Raw genomic sequence first — 23,525 nt, forward strand, 5'->3', positions numbered from 1 at the left:
ATGTTCACTTATGACAGCCCCATGTAACAGAAATTCCATGTTCTGTAATATCTCTACATGGATACAAAAGACATATTTAGTGTCGTACTTTAGGTATCTTCTAAAAGTAACAGTGTACATTATTTAAAAGGAATGAGGTAGAAATTTATCAGCCCTTCCCATCATGCAATGAATCATTTTTGGAAAAATCACATGAAGAGCTGTTCTGAATGGTCTTCAGTAGCTTGTAATTGCTAACCAACCTACTCTCACATGATGCAACCTGGGACAAAGCTGCCATGACAAAAATCCTTGTCCTCAGAGGGCTTGCCTTTTTTGAAAATACACAGTCTTTAATGAACTGTTTTCCAATTCCAACAAGAAAAGTAAAAACTAATAGCCTAGTATCTAATAGATTAGGCCAACATAAAAAATAAAAACAAAAAAGGATCTAGTTTTCCACTTGGTCTAAGTTTCAAAACTTAAAAGCTTTAGGCAAGAAAGATTAATGTTTTGACAATTAGTTGCAATTGTTTCATCTGCTACTTTTTACTAGAAAATGAAAGTAGTAACTGGCTTTGTTTTCATGATACTACACTATGTCTAGAAGCATAGTGAGCTGTAAAACCCTAACACTAGGAACTTGCAGAAGTTCATCTGATGGATCTGGTGACTTACAAAGGATTTCACTACTTAGGAAAGCAGAGTTAGATCAAAGACAGTCCATAGGAAAGTCTTCTAAAATGTGCCAAAATTTCTCTAAGTATTCATTTGTACTCAGTAACTTTGAAACAACAGAATTTATAATAAATACTTAAAATGTAAAAAAAACTAAGGGAAAGTTCTATTTTAATTTTCTCTTATTTTCACAACTGTCCTTGGCCCATTCATACAAACTTAATATTTTTAACATAAATTAAACAAAAACTATTTTTTCTATTTCTTCTTTTTACCTCACTTATAGATTTTCATGTACACAGTAAGAACAAGGTAGAATTTTAGTTTTAGAAGTTCTTTTGGGTCATTTACTAACAACCTCATCTCATTTTCAGTCTTCTTTCTAGAAGGCAACAAAAAATGCTTGTAATATATCTCAGTGATGTCCATTCATTTCCCTACCAGGCAGCTTCTTCCTTACTGAGTTGTTTTAATTACTGGAATTTTCAACTACATATTAAGCAGAAATCTCTCTTTATGATACATTCTCCTATGGAATGATATATCTGGAGTTTGCTTTGAAATACTACAGGAAAATAAATAAATAAATAAATAAATACTCCAGAAAGAGTGCCTCAGTGGCTCAGTGGTTGAACATCTGCTTTTGGCTTAGGTCATGATCAGGCGGTGCTGGAATCAAGTCCCCCATCAGCTACCCTCAGGAAGTCTGCTTCTCCTTCTGCCTAAGTCTCTGCCTTTCTCTTTGTATCTCTCATGAATGAATAAATAAAGTCTTTTATAAATAAATAAATAAATAAATAAATAAATAAATAAATAAATACATAGATACATAGATACATACATACATACAATACTCTGGATATAGGGCACCTGAGTGGCTCTGACAGTTAAGTATTTGACTCTTGATTTAGGCTCGGGTCATGACCTCAGGGTCGTGAGACTGAGCCCCATGTGGAGCTCTGTGCTGGATGTGGAGTCAGCTTGAGAGTCCCTCTCTCCCTTATCCCGCTACACCCTCTCGAAAAAACAATAGTAATAAAATGCTCCAGATATATTCATATAATTATTTATGTAATTTTAAAAATCGGTAAAAAAAAAAAAAAATAAAGTCCACCATAGATAGTTCAGGTCTTTAGTGAGTTACAGACAAATTCTACCCTCTTTAAAGACAGATGAAGACCTTGATCTCCTACCATTCTTCATTTACTCATTAACATTCCTTGGTAGGCAATAGGCATCCAACAATTATCTGTGGAATGAATGGATAAATGAACTAGACCCTCCTGGCACAATGAACTTTTTCTTAATTTTCAAAATGTCATGCCTATTCAAATTTCTTCACACCTTATGTATACTATTCACTCATCTGATATACTCTTACCCCTCAGAACCAATGTACTTCTACTTATCCATCCCAAGTTTCAATTTTCACCCCAAGCCAAGAGAGTCAATCTCCCCCTGAACGTTCTATCTCTCTGCTCTGTACAACATGCGTAAATGATATAAGATAAAAGCAAATCTTAGAATAAGAGATGTGGACCCAAGCCTAGTTCTACTAGTAGCTATGTGATCTTGAGGTGGTTCCTTAAGTTATCTGAGCCTAAACTAAAAATTGGGATGATGAAGATGTGGCACTTCAGTGCTAAAGCATTGAGCCATTGAAAACTCCCAAAAAACCATATTGCTGTTAATGATATTATCTCATTGCATTTATTTGTTTATGCATCTTTGTCCTTGACTTACTTTTATTTTTCATTCCTGAAGTCAAGAATTGTCTATTTACTTCTTTGTGCCTAGTGTCTGCAATATAAGGAAAAGCTAAAGGAAAAAAGCACATTGTGCTTTTCTCACATTCAACTATGTCAATAATTATGACTTTCCTTAATCTGGATATTAAGCCTTCAGTTGTGGATCATTTGTAACTTCACATAAGTCTTATGCAAAATGTACAAAAACCCAATCCAAATTTCCAAAGTTCTTCAATGTGATACACAACCTATACAATTATTTGTACATGGTTGTTGTTTTACTTATTCACTGTATTAAGAAGGAAGAGGCTGTTGGAGAAGTATAAAAATAAAATATCAAGCTGTAGAGTTTATATATACTCCTATATAGACATAAATCTTTTATACATCTAATATATTCAATAATACATATGAATATATTTAATGTGCTATGGAATAAGGAAATTTCTTCTTTTAAGATTTATATATTTATTTGAGAGAGAGAGAAAGAGATGGAATGGGGGAGAGAGACAGAGGGAGAGGGAGACAATCTCAAGCTCTCCACATTGAGAATAGAGCTCAACACAGGGCTCAATTCCATGACCCTGAAATCATGACCTGAGCCAAAATCAAGAGTTGGTCACTTAACCAACTGGGCCACCCAGGGGTCCCAGGAATAAGGAAATTTGTTTGTAAGACTGAACCCCATTCCTCTCTTAACTGTAGTGCATCAAGGTACATAACGTATCATCCTAGCTATCACTTATCATCTTCAAAATTGGTAGGTGACTATGTAAACCTAAAAAAAAAAAAATGCCAACTGCTATAATCTTACAAACTTGGTCATTTAGAAACATTACTAAAAACATAACAATGACAGTGTTCCTGGAAAATCTGTATTATAGTCAAATCTAAATTTTAAAACAATTGTTAAGGGATGTTGGTATAACTCAATAATTCCAATCAGCTGGCTTTTTGTTTGATTTAAAGAAGTTCCTAATCCCAAATGATTTTGTATTGGGTTAAAGAGCTAATACTGGAAAGCATAAATTAGGTTTCCAAATGCAAAGAAAAAATCTAGCTAGGGGACTGGAAGAACAAAAATGTCTTAGACATTTTCACTGCAATATGGGTTCTAAAACATCAATGCCATCCACAGACTGGCATGTTTGGGGTCTCGGCAAACACCATCTTATCACTTTCATTTTAAAACAAGAACATTACATATCACTCTCTAAAATGAATCATGTTCATGAGCAGTTTAGTTACTTTTTTAGGGAAGTGAAATATTCCAGCTATAACTTTTACAAGTCTCCAAGTTCAATCAATGTTAATCAGTTTAGAGTCATTGCTCTTCTATGAGTTCCAGTAGGTCATTGGAATTTATAAACCTGCTTCAGCAACTTTGAATGAAGCCACATAACAGACACATAAGAAAAGAAACAAACTTGAGTAATCAGACATATTTTCTTCTAACACCAAATTGTTTCCCATGTACACCTGGTTCAGATTATTATTTTGGATTCAATTTCTGGAAACAGAAGTCATTTTAGCTACCTAAAGCAGATCAATGCAGCCAATGATACTTATAAATATTTGCAAGAACAGAGAAATTGGCTCTGCATTTGGTCTTCAGGAACAGCTCCCAGAACAAAACTGCAGAAGTGGCCCTAGGTGAGCCACTCAGTATCTAAGCTGTATAGTGGATACCACAGTCTCAACTGTGGTTTTAGACTCAAATCTCACCTGCTAAATATGCACCATCAAAAAAATGTGTCTCAACACTCAGGGAGCTGGTGACGGCGGTGGACAGTCATACTGCTTCAGTAAAATCCAACCTCTCCATGTCATTACTTGAAAGCCTAGAAACCCCCCAAAAAACCAAACATGCAAAACAAAAAGTGACAAACAAAAAATAAAACAAAATCCAAACCACAAAATAAAAATAGAAGCAGCAAAAAGACACTATCTGGCTTCACTATATCTCAAGAGTATATGCAATGACAAAAGCAAAATCATATGCAGACACAGAAGACTGCACAAGCTCAAGGAATATTTAGGGGAAAACAGCAAAGCTTGGTAACTGACTAGTTTGTACATAAGCCATCCCTTCTTGAAGAGACAAACCTGAAAGTCAACTGGAGGGCCTTTTCAGAATCTGCCTGCCAATGCTCCCATCTCCTGGGAGATACTTGGAGAAAAGTAAACTCCAGGATAAGGCTCAGAAAAAGTCCATACAATGATTCTAATGCACACAGAAGTGTGAAGTAAGACTGAGGGGAGGAATGAAGGATGTCATCTGGGTTTGCAGTGCAGGTGCTTTGTGGAGAGAGAATGCAAGAGGAAAAATAGCTTGTAGAAGGAAAGAAAATGAATTCGTCTTGAACTTGCTGCATTTTAAGATGCCAGTGGAACATCCATGAGTAGTTTTCCACCAAGTGCTTGGGTGTATAACTCTGCAGATCAGAGTGACAATAGAAACACTGAATAAGATCACTTGGGAAAGGCTTCAGTGAGAAGACTGAGCCAAAGCAGCATACCTGAGGTATATCAACTTTCATGAAGAAGCAGAGAAAGAGAAGGCCCTGCAGAAACAAAATGTAGAAGGAATTGTCAGATACTATAAGGAGAATCAACAGTAAGTAGGACTAATGAAGCCAACAGGCTAGTGATAGCAAGTCAAATGCAAGTTGGCAAACTGTGACAACAGTTTCGGTAGTGCTAGAGAAAAAGACACACTGTAGCAAACTGAGGAAGGAATGGGAAGTAGTGAATCAAAGAACCCAGAAATAGACCAGGAAAGTTAACATCTTGGCCTATGAGCAGAAAAGTCCCAGAAAACCTGCCCAGCAGAGGTGTGCTGTGGGCAATGGGAAGAATGATGAATAAATGAACACAAATCCTTTAAAACTTCTGAATAATATTCAAAATATCCTAGTCTTGCCAACAATGCATCCATAGATTCAGCTGTGTGTTAAGTATAAAATTTGTGTATCTGTCCTAAAGATGGATTTCAGAAGAATCTGATCCCTAAGAATTAAATGTCTGCAAATTAATGTCAAAGTAGTCCTTTAGCATGTAAATATAATGAAAGAGGACAGAGACACCACACACACACAAATCCCACAGTACCTTAGTTTGGACATGGTAGACTTAGCAGTATTGCCAGTGCAATATATTAAGGTCATGCTGAGCTCGTCAGTTTATACCTCAAAACAAAGCTAAACTGAACTGAACGATTGTGTAAGTATACTTTTTAACAGGTGTTTCACAGGTGTCCTCTTCAAACTGAGGGGTTTTGGAAGTGAACACTGTTTTAAATTGAAATGATGAAAGCACAATACATATAGTTTTGCTCCTTAAATAATCATTCCTATAAGAGGAATTATCTTTTTTTTTTGTCAATTCACATATACAAGTCACTGTTTTCAAATATGATATACTTCCATGGACAAATATAATCTACTGGTTACAAAACAGTAAGACATAATAGCTATGATTTTCAAAAAAGTAGTCTTTTCTGTTCCTCAGTTCTTCATCTGTAATATGAGAGATAATATCTGCTTCATGCTTTGTAAGAGTAATATGTTTGCTATAATTCCTGTGACACTATTACCACCACCATACACCACAATTACTAATACACAACAAGGAATTGGACCATTATTTCTATTTCTAAATCTAAAGAAGCAGAGAAGGCCATGCTTCAGAATATGAGTATGATATTTCCATAGGGACAACTGAAAATGAGTTGTATATATATTTATACACATACAAACACATGACAAATTGTGAGTGTACATCGTTGGCAATACATTTGCTTTTCACATTTGGCCTTGGGAAACAAGAAAACTTAATGCTTTATTATCATAAGCAATAACACAGTGGTCATTTAGATCATTTAAATGGATTCACTCTGTTAATAAGGGGATTCAAAGTCAAATTGAAATAATTCAAAATCAATTGATATATTTGGTATCTGTGAAAATAACATCATTTTATAAAACAAGACTTTCCACAAGTTTGTACTCCATACGCTTTGGGGGGAGACACTGGTGTTGACTCAACCTTCCATGTACTGAATGAAACAGAAGTGTCTTAACATTTGCAAGCAATAAAGTCATGACAATTATAGACCATACAGTTATTCTGAGCCTGTACGTAAATATTTCTAGTGACGCGGGGCTCACTACTTTTAATGGTAGCCCTTCCACTGTTTCAGTTCCTATCTGGAGACATTCCTTTATATAGAACTGAATTCTCTGCCTTTAGCTTCACATATTGACCTTAGGTCTTGTCCACTGGTACAACACAGAATGAGTATAATTTTAGGATAGCAAGTTTTATTTCAAATATCAATTCTGGTTGTATAATAGGGGGCACTTGAAGCATGTTTTTCAAAAGGATTTTGAAGAGTCTATGTGTAACTCAACAGAAAAGACACCGTTAAATAGATGTTTGTCACAGGATCAAAGGAAGTAACTAAGATAGCCTTTCATATATTTGAAAACAATTCTGTCTACTTTCATTTCAACTTTAAAATATCACTCCATCTACTTTACTCTCCACAGTCTGGAAGGAAAAAAAAAAAAAGATTGGTTAAGAATGCTAAAATAACTGGTCTCCACTAAGACATTCAGAGTCTGTTTGGGTGAGGAGTGATAACAGATGTATGTAATATTGCAAATACTGATGAAACGACTCTCAAGACTATAGAATAGCGATGACCTATAGTGATAGATCTTTTAGCAGTCTTGCATCTACCCAATGCTAATGTATGCATGTGCACACATAATTTTAAAAAGGATATTATAACAATATCCTACATAAAACACAGACCCACTTCACTCTCTAAGGACTAAAAGAAATGATGCAATATTTCTGTTGTGATTTTTCCAAAATGACTATTGTTTTTATATTTATTTGGATGAGGTTTGATGTTCTAAAATATACTTTCCCAGGACACCTGGGTGGCTCAGGGGTTGGGCATCAGGTTGGCTCAGGTCATGATCCCCAGGGTCCTAGGATCAAGTCCCACATCAGGATCCCCACGGGGGGCTTGCTCCTCCCTCTGCCTATGTCTCTGTCTCTCTCTGAGTCTCTCATGAATAAAAAAAATCTTGAAAAATATATGTATTTATACATATAAATATAAATATATATATTATCCCATTGCCTGAATATTTATTTTTTTAACAAGGTCAACAATGCAAACAGAAAAAGGTATCAACATGATGAATCACAACACTTCCTAAAGGTGGAGATCTGCTCTTATTTAACTTCAGAAGGAAACATGATGTTCCCTTTTAAAACAATACATTTGCCACAGTATTTCCTTTAGAGGTTAAATACATAAGATACATATTTCTTCCATTAGAATAGATCATGCATCACTTATAGTATGAAAAAAAAGTGAAAAGAAGGCATTTATGTAGTAAAGAATGATCTGTTTATTTCCAGATCATTGTATCTCTTCTAAATTTCTGAACCATCCACAAACCAGCCAAAGGAAAGGTCTTAGGGAATTTTTATATTCAGTGATAAATTTCCATAAAACCATACATAAATCAAACTTAATCTTTTAAAATCAAATGTCTTTTGGAATACAACAATATGATAAATGATGACATAATGACATTACTAAAGACTATTTTCTACTAAAAAAATAAACTTGACTATTTCTAGCATCTCTCCTTTTCCACATTATATCATATTTCATAGGGGCAATTTTTGATTTCTGAGAATGAACATTAGTACTAGCTCAGAATGTTTCACAGAACATGAAGCAAACTATAGAAATTTGCAGGAATTCTGAAGATAACACTGAGACTTCATGGGAACAAGCATACCAAGTTTTCCTTTAACATCTCCTCAGTTCATACTGACTAATCTCTCACAAATTTTAAAGATTAAATTAACGTAAAATGGAATCAAAAAATGCCAAAATCTGTTGAAAGAAATGCATTCAAAAGAATGGCAAGCTTTTAAAGATGGAATAATGGGCTAGAAACCCTAATAGACACTAGAATTCCTGGGTAAAAGGTGCTGAGAAATAAAATATTTACATACTCTCAAAGAGTCACCTCACGAATTACTTACTAATTATTAAAAACAAACAAAAAATCCTATATAACTTCATAGTGGAGGACTGGCAGATACCACCTAAGCAAAGTGACAAGAGTGGCCAAAATGATGCATCAGCATTAGCAGTAATGAGACAAGCTGGTATCATGGACCTGCATAAGGAACACATACCACTTCTGCAGACAAATCCAATGGAGGAGATGCCTACAAAATAAGTAGTTTTTTAAATATGGTAGGGTCAAGAAAGATAAAGACTAAGAAACTGCTCTAAATTAAATAAGCCTATGGAGATATAAAAATTAAACGCAATGTGTGATCTAGGGATTGGCAAAATAGCTATAAAGAATACTTCTGAATATGGTCTTTGGATTATTATCATAATAGTATTTATCAGTGTTAAATTTACTGAATTTGTCATTATACTGTGCATACATAAAAGGATGCCCAAATACTTAGCATATATACACTAAAGTCTTCAGGGGTAAAGAAGCATTATATCTCTGACTTGCTGATGTATGATTCAGAAAAATAAAATTATGTACACCCACATCTGTCTTCATAAGCATGCATACATCCATGTCTATATATGGGGGACAGGAGGACAGGAATGATAGAGCAAGTGGGACAAAAAATAAACAACTGATAGTCTAGGGAAAGAATAGACGAGAATTCCATGTACTAGGTTGCATGTTTTCTATACATTTGACTTATATCAAATAAAAAGTTGTAAACAAACAACAAAGAATGACAACATGCCCCAATTTGTCTAACTTAGACTTTTGAGACTCCAAAGGACCTGGTGTTAGGGGGCTTCCATAGAACTTCTTTAGAATGTTAAGAACAGTTAAGGTATGCCTCAAAAATAGTGTGAAGCTTGGTTTTCTTTTACATCTGGCTTCGATTTAAGAGTGTTAAAGGATCTACAGCTGCAGATACAAGTGTCTCTTTAGCTGATGGTTTGACTGGCACTTCAGGGTGACAGCAAACACACTGGTAATGGTTACCAGGCAGATTTTTAAAGATGACTACAAACTCTACTCTTCCAAATAAGTAAAGATATTCAACTTCCCTAAGATGGTTGTAAAAGGTTATTACTTCATAGTTTTAAACCATATTTAAGATGACAGATGTAGCATCTTACAATAAAATAATAAGAGTACCCTTACCACAAACTAACCTGCTTATAATATTTGACATATGGTTCTAGAATTCTTCAAATATGTATATCCTTAACCATAATATTTTCAAGAATTAGCAAGTTGCTCAAATATTTAGGATCTGTCAAATTAGTTCTTTTTTCTAAATTTTTTGCTTTAAAAAAATGTATTTATTTGAGAGAGAGAGAGCATGTGAACATGAGCCAGGGGGTGGGAAAAGGGAGAAGGAGGAGCAGGTTCCCTGTTGAACAGAGAGCCAGACCAAATGACTCAGAGACTTGATCTCAGGACCCTGAGATCATGACCAGAGCTGAAGGCAGACACCCACCACACTGAACCACCAGATGCCCTGCAAATGAATTCTTTAACATTAAACAATACTATAAACATTACAATGTCTTGAGTATAAAAGTGATTTACACAAAACTGAAGTATTATACAATGTACCTAATATTCTGCATATGTGAGCTTAATGCAAAGCCTCTGACATTTTCTAAAGATACAGTAAAACCATAGGACTAGGTGATAATGTTTATTGAGGGTATAAGTGACTTTCACAGAAGGAAATAACAATATCTTGATAATACTGGCCAGGTACGTGGTTGCATATTGACTGCCCCACCATACTCGTTATTAGATGATGACTTGAGGTATAACTGCAGGCATCTATGACTGGCCTAGAAATCTCAGTCTCCTTGAGAGTTCTGGAGTAGTACTGTCACTATGGTTGCCAATATTTTCCAGTTCTGATGTGCACTGGTGCTGGAATTGGAGTAACTGACATGGCAGGTGTTCAATGAGATAGAAGAGTTTAGTAAATGTCCCATGCAGTCAAGCTGCAGCGGGTGGCATCCATCAACTCAAACAGATCCCAATTAGGGCTGTTATTTGTTACTGGAATGGTGTCTTGTTAGTGGGCTCCATTGAGGTATAACAGTAGTTTATAATTTTAAAAATAATTAAAGATGAAGCATATTGTACCCAACGAGTAAAACTCTTAACTGGCGTGTTTTCAAGATATAAACCAAAATTTTGTCCAGTGCCTAAGAAATCAAAATTCAAGACAGACCACCTCCAAATGGAAATGCTTTCTAGTTTGGACCTACAAACATAAAGTTAGCAAAAGATATATTTTTTTTAAAAGCCATCTTTTTTTTTTAAATTTTATTTTATTTATTTATGATAGGTACACAGAGAGAGAGAGAGGCAGAGACACAGGCAGAGGGAGAAGCAGGCTCCATGCACCGGGAGCCCGACGTGGGATTCGATCCCGAGTCCCCAGGATCGCGCCCTGGGCCAAAGGCAGGCGCTAAACCGCTGCGCCACCCAGGGATCCCTAAAGTTAGCAAAAGATATTTAAAGCAAAGTCTTGGGGCTTAAATGTCTTGTCTTGTTCCTTTGAGTTTCCTAAAATCATAGAATGAAAGGAGGAGGAGGTATGGAAAGAACCATAGAAGAGAAATATATATGCAGGAGGAGAGAACAATAAGAAATGCTGAGAAAATTATGAAGCATTTGAAATGTAGAGTGAGTTATCAAAATACTTAATGATGCACCAGCTAGTCTCTCATTCAAAGGAACAGTAAGTGTTAGAAAGAAATAGGATGAAGTTAAAGATTAGGGGATTTGTAGGTTTTAAGTTTGGGAAAGTAGTAAAGTCTACTAAACATATCTCAAAAACAAAACAAAACAAAACAGAGAGAGGGTAGTAACTCTGACTCAAGTATTTGAAACTACTGTAAGAATTCAAAGAAATTTATCAATGCAGTTGTGATCATCTCTAACATTCCCCAGTGGTTAAGAGAGAATTTTTTTGGAAATTACACTTAGGATCCAATCTTCTGGATTTATGACCAGTATCTCTAGATATCCTTTAATATTCTATTAATGTAGATGAAGAAATGGGAAGCACTTTTATAAACTAGAGAAGTAGCACACCAGGATATTCACCCAAGATTGGGAACTAGATTCAAATTGTTTTTTCACTATTCATTATCTGAGACCTCAGACAAGTTCCTGAATCTAGTTCACCTCAGTTATCTCATTTGCAACATGGAGCTGGCAACCTTCACCTCCAGCAATTTAATGCAAGGGTTAATGTATATGAGGTGCACAGCACCTGTGGGAGAGCTTCAGTACATGTTAATCTATTATTCTGTTTTTACTTCCATTAATTAGAAAATTAATTAGAAACTTCTATGAAGTTTCAACTCTTCAAATACAGCACAAGAACTTTAGGCATTGTTGATAAATTATAGGGTTTATCAGAAGCCATGAGTTTCAAAAGACACACATATAAAGAAGACACCTTGTGATGCAGAAGTAAAGAACACACATAGCCCAGAAAGGTGGCAGAGATCTGTGAAAAATGACACACAAATCATGGGGATAACTCAGTTAACAAGTCAAAACTGCCAGAACCAAACTCTTTTGGTACACATAGGGTACCATTAACTGTAATGTGTTACTCGAATAGGCATACCATTTTTCTATTGTACTAGACATTGGTTAGAATTATCTATCCATCTTCTATTCTGATTTTTTCTTCTCTGAGTTTTGGAAATGGATATAATCACCTGTGAGATTGTCTACAATGCAGCAAAGAAAGAACTAAATAAAGAGGGAAGACAGCAAAAGAAATGTTGACTAGAGAAGAAAACAGGATGGTTTAAGCATTTCCAAAAACTATAAACCTCTTTGACTTATTTTTAGCTTTCAGAGCCATAGCAGAAACATGTAAGGCCACCTTAGAATAATTTAAATAGATAAATTAAATAATAAAATAAGTAAACAGTCTCTTAGCTCCCAAACTACACATCCATACTGAGGTCTGGGACACTGGGTCTCAGCAAACTACCTCTCTCCTCTGCTAGCAGGCTTTCTCACAGGTTTCCCCAAGGGGAAAGAGAGTGAGAGGAGTGCAGCTGATGGGGATTTGCTGCTCCCTTCAGCACAGCCCCCAGACCCTCCTCCGCCGCCAATATCAGTTCCAGGTCCTGGCTTGTTTCCTTGGCCTCAATCCAGCACCATTGCACCCCTTGAAAGTACCAGTCAGCCAGGCAGAAACTCTTCCTCTAGGTTCCCCAAATCCAGCTGTGTGGAGCCCCTTCTCTCCAAACTCCTTTGTCCCAGCTCTGCTAGAACCACTCCCTGATTTCTCTTCTGAAGGATCTTTCATATCCTGTCTTCTTCAATTCAGCTCTGCAGAGTCCCCATCCAACCTGCTCAGGTACTCTTTGCCCAGGCTGTACTCTCTCCACAGAGGTCTAGGGTCCAGCCCCACAGAGCACTTGCCTAGAATTTCTAGGTTCTTTGATAACTTAGTTCTTTCTTCACTTGGTTCCCCTTGCCATAGGAATGAGAGCTGCTCCACTACTTATCTGAGCATTCCCTTTTTGATTTTTCTGTCCTAACATGTGCTAACCTAATTCTCTATATTAATTCTATTAAAATAATAAGTGTGGTTCTGCTTTTCTGACATCACTCAGAACTAGTACAACAGTAAATCAAAATGAATGAGCTATCTTTTTCTAAGTATTTAGCAGCTTTCTGGCTGGCACTAGTATTTAATCTAATTTTTATTACTTGCTTGTACATAATGTTTTTTTGAAATGTTCACCAGAAGATGCACCAGTTTTTCAGATTAATATTCTACCCAAAATGTTATATATTATTAGTACCATTCACCTACAAACATATATTTAAAGTCATTTAAAACATAGCTTGTGGGGATGCCTGGGTGGCTCAGCGGTTGAGCACCTGCCTTGGGCCCAGGGCGTGATCCTCAAGTCCTAGGATCGAGTCCCACATCGGGCTCCCTGCATGGGGCCTGCTTCTCCCTCTGCCTGTGTCTATGCCTCTCTCTCTGTGTCTCATAATAAATTCTTTAAAAAAAAAAACAACAACATAGCTTGTACTTTTAATTAAATTTCATATGTTCTTTATGTTTACTTTTGAATTTGCTAGGCTATATAATTTCTTCATAAAGAATAAAAAAAAGGCTGAGTAATCAGACATTTTAAATTAGTGGGGCCCAGATGACTGAATTTCAACTCTAAAAGTCTATTCCTGGGTGGTTGCCTATTTTTATTTCCTCTTAAATAAAATTATTAAAAATGTCATACTATAGAGGAGCATATTTAGCATGTACTTAACATTTATCCAGTTTCCAACTTAACAGAACTTGTAACTGATGAATCACCAAATTCTACCACTAAAACTAATAATACACCGTATGTTAACTAAACTGAATTTAAATAAACAATTTAAAAAAGAAATAAAACTTACTCAATACTTTGGAAAAGTCCCATGTGCTCCCTACATCCCACCCTGGGGCCCACAGCCAATCATTACCTTCAAGTTTTCAAAACAAAGGACATCAATTTCTATTGCCATTATCAGTGTAATAAGACTTCTCACTAATCTATCCATATCTTTGCCAATTTCACATTCTCTGACTTTTTATATTTTTGAAAAGGATACTAATCTATATCGTGAAATGAAATGCTAGGTGTGATTTAAAAAGTTCATGACACTTACACTTTCATGTTTAACAAGCTGTCATGCACCTGCAAATCTCCATCTACCAGTATACCTTTATCAATGTTCTCCTATAGGGCAAGTCCAACCAGACAGCTTCCTGAAGAGAAATCATTATAGCTGAGTACAGAAGGAGGAATAGGAGTTTGCTAATGTTAATGAAAAAAGAAATAACTGGAGAACCTCAGTCATAGAGGATGTAACATTCGCATGCAGACTGTTATAAATGACTTTAATCCAATAGTGACCACATACTACATATGGGAAGACTTTGCTTCCAAATTATCAAGTGATGATTTGCTTTTATGGGGTCCCTGTGCAAACATGCATTTTACGTCTTTGAATTAATCTAAGTTGGCTGTTGTACAAAAAGAAAAACATTTTTGTAGAGTACATTTTGTAACACAATCATGGGTAATTTATAAAATTAAATATATCTTAACTCAAAGTGTCAGAGAACTAATCACCTTTAATTATCTGTGTTTTTCTCAAGAACCACAGCCAGGTTAGAAAAGCAAGTGATTAGTGAAAATGAGGAAGTATAATTTTACTAGTTTCTTCTAATATGGATAAATGGCATCAAATCTTCAAATTGAATGACTGATGACCTGATTTTCTTTTCATCAACTCTCCCTTCCACTAGCAGAATTACCACAGAAAGTAATGGAGATTCAAGAGATTTACAGTATGAAAAGTCCAAGGATCTTGAAAAATGTTTATCTGAATTGAGTGCATATGGGTATGAATATGGGGGAGAAAAGACAGGGTGAGAAGAGAAAGATATTTGAAGCTTACTAACTTTGGAAAAAAATATCAAAAATGAAAAGTTTCTTTCAAAACTTTTGTAAAGAAAAAAATGAAAACAAAACTTTCGTAAAGGAATGTAAACATCTCAAACAGCAAAACATTATGGTAACCTGCATAGTGTTGACTAGAAGATTATAGAGTAATACTTTACACCATCCTCACTGCCCCTAACAATTAGAAAGATCTGTTAGGTTCTCTCCATCTTCTCTATACAAAATTGGGTAAAAACCACTATCATCATTTGAGCCCCTTTTAACTGGTCTCCCCAGTTCTATGCCTTTCAGAGCAATGTTTTCATGACATAAGTCATATCACTCTAATTCCGTAAGTAGAATCTTTAAGGGGCTGGATATTGCATTTGGGATAAAATGTAAACTTATAAAACACATAAACTTGTATACTCTATATGATCAGAAAACTTTCTCACGTCATGCTCACTGCGTTCTCAGAATACAGAGGCTTTTAGACTTTTCCACTGCCCAAAATGCTTCTCTGCTCTTCTTCATTCTCCTTCCCATCTATTCCAGGTACATACATGCTCCTTATCCATTTCCAGTCCTCCTGCCCAGTATGCCTGTGTTGGCTTTTGTGATCTAGTTGCTGCATATCTCTGTGGTTTTATCACTTTCTCCTTCCTTGCACTAAGCCTGTATTTGAGTCACAAAGGATTGTTCACAATTCCAAGAACATACTCATCTTATGCAATGGAACTCAGTGATTTGCCTCAAATCTCCCTCCATAAATTTTTCACCTGTAAATTATTGTCATGATTCCATTTAACAGCAATTGCTAACTCAAGCCTACCCTAACCAATTAGGTAGCACCAGGCTTACCTTCCACTCTGCTCTCTATACCAATTTGTTAACATGATTATGATACGACGGTATAATTACATGCCAGTGTTAGGCTTCTTGATTACATAATACATTCTTAAAGTATAACAACCAATTTCATATTCATCTTTTCACTCTAGGAATGGAGCAAAGCATCTTCATTAAAAGGTGCTCAAAAAATGCCAGTTCTGAGTACAGCTGAGAACACCTATTTGGATAAACTTTGTTGACTTAAAAAGACCAAGCTCAGTACTTTATAGACATGCTTGATACATACTAAATTCCAACAATAAAATTACATACAGTAAAAATACAGCTCTAATATTTCAGATGAGAATATAAGAATAATGAAAATGATAGATTAGTTGTAAAAATTTCACATTACATGAGACACACATAACAGAAGACAAGGTCATATAGAAATGCTATATAAAAAGAGAAAACAGACCATAAGGGAAGGGGGAAAACTATGAAGGGAAAAATTAGAGAGGAACACAAAACATGAGAGACTCCTAACTCTGGGAAACAAACAAAGGGTTGCAGAAGGAGAGGTTGGGGGGAATGGGGTAACTGGGTGATGGCACTAAGGAGAACACATGATGAGATGAGCACTGGGTGTTAAACTATATGTTGGCAAACTGAACTTAAATAAAATTTTTAAAAATGAAAAAAAAAGAAAGCAGAGCTCAATAACTACTGTGTAATTCTATTAGTATCCCTTCAACTCTTTCATATGCCATGCTAAAGTACACTATAATTTCAAAGATTCAAGTTCTCACCTATTTCTAATTAAAATTAGAATACCTTAATAGACTCATTTTAAAATCATATCATCCTTATAATAAGGGTGCTCTTGACTAGAATAACAATTCTAGATGTAATAGGAAATGGGCTATAGAACTCACTATAAGTGGGTAAGGTGTGTTGAACCAAAATGTGTGTGGGGGGGTCTTTGATCCTGACTCAGCTTGGAGCTCTTATCTTAGCCAAGTCACAGCAGGATTGTGGGCTTTTCATGCTCCTTGTGTATTTTTTTTTTTACTTCATTCTTGACATAATTTCCTCAAGTTCTGAAGAACTTTAACATGTCTAAAATAAGTCAGAGACTACTTTCCATCTCTATTTACTCCTCCTGTCTTCCCTTCTGTAATAGTTTTTTATCAATCCAGGTATACAAGCTAAAATTTAAAAAATCGTGTACCTCTCTTTTCTTTACCTTGTATAGATCAGTACAATTACAGAATCTTATTCCAGTGTATCTTGGAAAACTCCTATAACCTTTTCTCCTCTTCATTCTAACCACAAGGAACTTATCTTTTCTTTTTTTTTTTTTAAGATTTTATTTATTCATGAGAGACACAAAGAGAGAGAGAGACAGAGAGAGAGAGAGAGAGACTGAGACACAAGCAGAGGGAGATGCAGGCTCCATGCAGGGAGCCCAACGTGGGACTCCATCCCGGGTCTCCAGGATCATACCCTGGGCCAAAGGTGGTGCTAAACCGCTGAGCCACCCGGGCTGCCCCACAAGGAATTTATATTATGCCCTCAACATCTATGACTAGTTACGTCTTCTGCTTCCAATCTCCCCTGTAAACCATCATTCACACAATCCTCATGATGGGCTTTCAAAGATGCATGTCTAAATATGTTTGTTGCATCCTTGCCTCAAAACATTTCCATGTCTAAGCAACAATTGCAGAATCAAGTCCAAACTCCTCAGTCAGTCCTCAAGATCCTTCCCAAGGATGCCTTGACATCCTCTAATTGCACATTCCTGAGCACTCTATACTCTAGTTTTATCAGATTTTACCATCCATTTCTTTCCTTTATTGGTTCACTCACTTACTTACTGAGTCCAGATCAAGTCAGGCATCTGCTAAAAGCTAAGCACAGTCAATGTCAAATCCTCACTGAAGGGTTCAATTCCAATAACAGGGAGCTATACTAGTGTTGACATAAAGCTCTGGATTGGGTTCCCCTGGTTCAAATAGAGCCTCCTTTGTAGGGTATTTAACATCTCTAATTTGTAGCTACCTTATCACTGAGGAGAGGATTAATGATAATATCAACATCATAGGAATTAAATGGAGTTAATGCATGTAAAACACGGACACTGAGTAGGCAAGCAATCTACCTCGAAAAGCAACTCAAAATTACTGGCTGAGCAGCCTTATCAAACCATATATATGCACAATTCTGACACTACTTATGAATTCTTCTTCAATGAGCCAACTCAGGTATGAATATTTTTATCCATCAGATGTAAACCTGATATAAATTAAGAAAACTCTGGCCTCATGGGTCAATAGATAATCAAAGCCAAAATAGTTGCAAGACCAGTGACTTGCTCATGCTCTTTGCCATTGTTGAAATTTTTTCTTTCTCCTGGAGAAAATTTTACTGATTCAAAGTCTGATTTAAATATAATTTCTCAATTATATTTAATCATTACCTTTTCTGTGTTTCTATAGTATCTTATTTATATAACTAAAAAATATTTGTTATACTACAAAGTAGTTATCCATTGGCCTCTTATTAATTGATGAACTATGAAGGAAAGGTCTATTTTTTATTTGTACTTTCTAATAATTTAATAAACATGTGTTGAATGATAATTAAGGTGTTGGACTATAATATCTCTAAGATTCCTCTAAACCTAATAAATTATCAAGAATCTGAAAAAAAAAAGTTCATTGCTTCTGATCTCGTAATTATAAGAGTCTATTTTTTTTAAAGATTTTATTTATTTATTCATGAGAGATACAGAGAGAGAGGTAGAGACACAGGCAGAGGGTGAAGCAGGCTCCACGCAGGGAGCCTGATGTGGGACCCAAACCCGGAACTCCAAGGGTGACACCCTGGGCCAAAGGCAAGTGCCAAACTGTTGAGCCACTCAGGGATCCCCTCTAAGAGTCTATTAAGGAAATAATCAGAGATATAGTAAAAACATTATGAATAAAGATGTTCAACATATTTCTTAAGAGTAGGGAAAACTGGGAAAAGTCTAATTTCTTTCTTACAAGAATCAAATTACTCACTAAATTATGGCACAATCATAAGAAGGATTATTATGAAATCATCTGAAATGGTTTTTGAATTGTATTAAATGGCATGGGAAAATGCTCATGTTATAATTTTTAGTGGGAAAAAACATGTAAGTTATAAAAGTGAATACAGATGTCCAGTCAAATGGAATGATGAATTCATAGGCTGAGCCTTCCTTCTGCTGAAAACACATAGCAATAAATGAAAACATAAAAAGAGAAAACCAAACAACACAGTATGCTTTAAAAACTGTAATATCTCCTTAGACCAGAAATATTAGAGTATCCCAAGTTAATAAACAGACCTAAAGTGAGAGGTCACTGTAGTATGCATGTAGAGAAGGTAAAGATCTTGGCTTACAAAGAGACTAGTGAAGGAAGAGTTCACATAGCCAGAAATGGAACCAGTCTCACTACTAGAAAACAGAGCTGTGACTGAGCTCTCCAAATCATGAAAGGAGGATGAAAACAGCTATTGACTACATGCAGTTGTGTGACTGGAGCAGGATGCACAGGCAGACACAGCCTTCAGGTAAGACCTCAGCTAAGTCATTCACTATCTTGATACTGAATCTGTAATAAGCCTAATATGCAAGTATACATACATATACGTGGGCATACTAATAGAGGCTTTGGTTCTGGCCTACAGGCCAAAAACAGGCCGTGTCAAAGCAATTGAAAAAAAAAATGAGACAGTTAAGGATTGCGGGGGTCAGGAGAAGGGAAAGAACAAAAGACAGGCAGACTGACAGTTTCTGTCAAATCCACAACTTGCAATACAAAGGCAATCCTAAACAATACAGACATAACTGTGTGCCTATGCCTATGTACCAACTGAACTTTATTTACAGAAAGAGGGCTCAATTAACAGATAGGCTGTGAATTTCTGACACTTGATTTAAATCAACATTGCAACACCAAAATGAAACTAATGAATAGAAAGATAGCTTGTAACTATTAATAAATGAAATATTAATTCGTTTCAGGTGAAACAAAAGAAAATCCAAAAAGGTCTTCAATATGGTTTTATAAATATCAAAGAGATAAAGGAAAGATAATATCTAAAATAAGAACAAGAAATTACTTTAAATTTAAAAAGGGATGTGATAAAAATCACATTAGAAATATTGCAAACAGGGATGCCTGGGTGGTTCAGTGGTTTAGCGCCTGCCTTTGGCTAAGGGCATGATCCTAGAGTCCCGGGATCGAGTCCCACATCAGGCTCCCTGCATGGAGCCTGGTTCTCCCTCTGCCTGTGACTCTGCCTTTCTCTCTGTGTCTCTCATGAATAAATAAATAAAAAGAAAAAATATTTTTCTTTAAAAAATATATTTAACATTTTTTTCTTTAAAAAAAGAAATATTGCAAACAAAAATATTATCATGATTAGTTGCATTGTTAACACAAACATCAAATTGGACAAAGTCAAAGAGAGACAAAGAGCTAGAAGACAACATTGAGGATTATAGCAAAAAAGGTGGGGGTGGATTTTTAAAAGATGAAAGAGAAGTTAGGAGACAGAGAGGTAAGCTAAGTATCTCCAATGTACATCTAAAAACAGCATCAGGTAAAGAGAGAAAAGTGATGAACACTAACAGATAACCATTGAGAATTCTGAAGACATTAAGGAAAATATCAGTCTTTAAGCTGAAAGTTCTCACTAAGTACAGAGCAAGACAATGAATGAATGAATGAATGAATGAATGAATATTGTGCACTTAAAGCAAAGCCAAAGATGAATAGGGATAATAAGAAAATTATCAGGGAAATACAAATCAAAACCACAATGAGATACCACCTCACACCAGTGAGAATGGGGAAAATTAACAAGGCAGGAAACCACAAATGTTGGAGAGGATGCGGAGAAAAGGGAACCCTCTTACACTGTTGGTGGGAATGTGAACTGGTACAGCCACTCTGGAAAACTGTGTGGAGGTTCCTCAAAGAGTTAAAAATAGACCTGCCCTATGACCCAGCAATTGCACTGTTGGGGATTTACCCCAAAGATACAAATGCAATGAAACGCCAGGACACCTGCACCCCGATGTTTCTAGCAGCAATGGCCACAATAGCCAAACTGTGGAAGGAGCCTCGGTGTCCATCGAAAGATGAATGGATAAAGAAGATGTGGTTCATGTATACAATGGAATATTACTCAGCCATTAGAAATGACAAATACCCACCATTTGCTTCAACGTGGATGGAACTGGAGGGTATTATGCTGAGTGAAATAAGTCAATCAGAGAAGGACAAACATTATATGGTCTCATTCATTTGGGGAATATAAAAAATAGTGAAAGGGAATAAAGGGGAAAGGAGAAAAGATGAGTGGGAAATATCAGAAAGGGAGACAGAACATGAGAGACTCCTAACTCTGGGAAACGAACTAGGGGTGGTAGAAGGGGAGGGGTGAATGGGTGACGGGCACTGAGGGGGGCACTTGATGGGATGAGCACTGGGTGTTATTCTGTATGTTGGCAAATTGAACACCAATAAAAAAATAAATTTATTATTAAAAAAAAGAAAATTATAAAAGTCATCCAAAGAGAGGATAGATTATCTATAATAGAATGACAATTACATTTAATACAGTCTTATCAGATGACAGAAGAAAAAAAGATATCTTCAAAATACTGATAAAAACAAGTCAATCTAGAATTATCTATCCAACAAAATAATAACTAAAAATAAGGATTTCTTTTCAATCATCTTTTGGACTAAATTTCAAATGTACCAACCTTCAATGAGAGAACAATCAAATGAGAAGGAGAAAAATGGAATGCAATAATGGCAGCATAGTGATTGATTTAATACCGATAAATGTTATTAGGTAATGATTATAAAACACTAGTAATTTTCAGAAGAAAAATGTTGGGATTAGAAGCCTGAAAAAAATCCTAGAAGAAAGATGAGACTTTATTAGTTAGAATGTTCTAAAACTTCCATCTTATTTGGGAAGATACACTAAATAAATTTATAGCATATTAGACATTATATAAAGAAAATATGTTAAACATTTATGATCAGCCCACAAATTAATAGAAATTATCTATAGCTTCCAAAATGCATTAGAGGAATCAGAGAGAGAATACTGAAAAATTTGTGAACACAGAAGAAAACCAGAAAAACAGAATGTAAATGTTAATTTACCCAACTATAAAGCAGAAAGTACAATAGACAAAATTTATATGTGTCATGGCTCCAATGGTATAATTTGTGCTTACGTGTGAAATAAACACTCATACTAGATAAAAATATATCAAATACTAATATTATTTATCACTGCACTGTAGAATCACAGATAAACATATTTTCTCTACATTTCTCAGTGTTGTTTGATGTTCCTATGCTGAACTGATATTTATAATCATAATAAAATGTTGCTTCTTAAAAAGCTATTGGTTACATTTGAATGGAGTTTATATCATTTATCTGTCAAACAAAAATCATTAGAAATTTACAACTGTAAATAAAATTGCTATGCACAAATATGTCTATGTTAGCAATTTTGAAGGCTGAATTTTCCTGTATATCTCTGAGCACAGACATGACTTCAATTTGAAGATATAGTTTATGAATTTCAAACATTTTCAAGTTGATTATTGAAGGCAGGGGTAGGAGTAGAGGATACAGAAATAATTTGCATGAGAACATTCTTGCCCAGTTCCGGTAATTTAATTACCCAATGCCCCGTACATGTTGAGTTGATTTAAGTCATGTGGCAAGTGCTACAATTTCTAGCTGAGAAAGGCACTGGAATAGAAGTCGTCATTTGGCAGGACTGCATCAAGAAAAGCTGCTGACAGCCAGAAGGATCAAAAGCAGATCAGGTTGCTTAACAAACTACATGTCACTGAGCTAAGAAAGCCAGGGGAGCACCCTGAGGAGCTGTGGAAATCTTGGGAAACAAGTATAGAAACTAAACTTAGTGGATGTTCTTATCAAATGCTAAGACGAGATTCAGTTGTTTTATTAAAATGCCTAAGCCATAACACATCATTCCCAGTATTTCCTTAGAAATAAAAATGACATCTGTAAGCAGAAAAAAAAGAAGTGATAGAGGCAGAAGACAAGTAATTTAATGGTTATAGTTTATTTTTTATCAAACTAATCACACCATTTATTTTTTCTTTATTATGAGTAGCCAATATTTATTGGACATTTACAATGTGGGAAGTAGTGGGATAAATCCCTATACACATCATCTCTCATTTTCTAAACCATCTTGAAACAACTTGCTTCTGCAAAAAAAAAAAAAAAAAAAAACCTGAACAGGCTATTTGACTCTTCCTAAATGAATTATCTAATTTGATCACTTAGGAGGAGTCATTTTTAATAGGCTATTTATCAAAGTAGACATTACTTTAAATTATATCAAAAATAATACAACCCAATATTCTCCCATTTGACTCCTATTCAGTAAAATTAATGTATATATCTATTTATACCCATCGCATTCCAAAAGGGACACAAGGCAATTTTGTTTTATGCTTTGTTGATATAAAATGCTGTATTCATATGCTAAAACTTTCCCAGAAATTGAATTTAAATTTCAGCTCATAAGATTTCCTTCTTTGTATCACGAAATGTTTTTTTAAATGGAAAAACTCAAATTCTAGAAAAGCAAAACATAATAGGTATGATTAAATTATGATTTTTGTCAGTATTTAATGGATG

General features: G+C 35.4%; 1 protein-coding gene across 6 annotated transcripts in view; it reads right to left on the reverse strand.

Moving 5' to 3' along the window:
* Positions 1-23,525, reverse strand: part of FMN2 (formin 2) — a 370,841-nt gene that overhangs the window by 103,504 nt on the left and 243,812 nt on the right. The window contains exon 15 of one of the 6 annotated variants that reach the window (XM_072830430.1): positions 22,962-23,089. The exons of 4 other annotated variants lie outside the window; for them this stretch is intronic. In XM_072830430.1, coding sequence (XP_072686531.1) covers positions 23,064-23,089 — 26 coding nt within the window. In that variant the 3' untranslated portion in view covers positions 22,962-23,063. Of the gene's footprint in view, positions 1-22,961; positions 23,090-23,525 lie in introns of those variants that run through there. One more of the 6 variants, XM_072830429.1, reaches the window with a different exon arrangement.

This window comes from Canis lupus, chromosome 6, assembly GCF_048164855.1.
Source record: "Canis lupus baileyi chromosome 6, mCanLup2.hap1, whole genome shotgun sequence".
Taxonomy (NCBI): domain Eukaryota; kingdom Metazoa; phylum Chordata; class Mammalia; order Carnivora; family Canidae; genus Canis; species Canis lupus.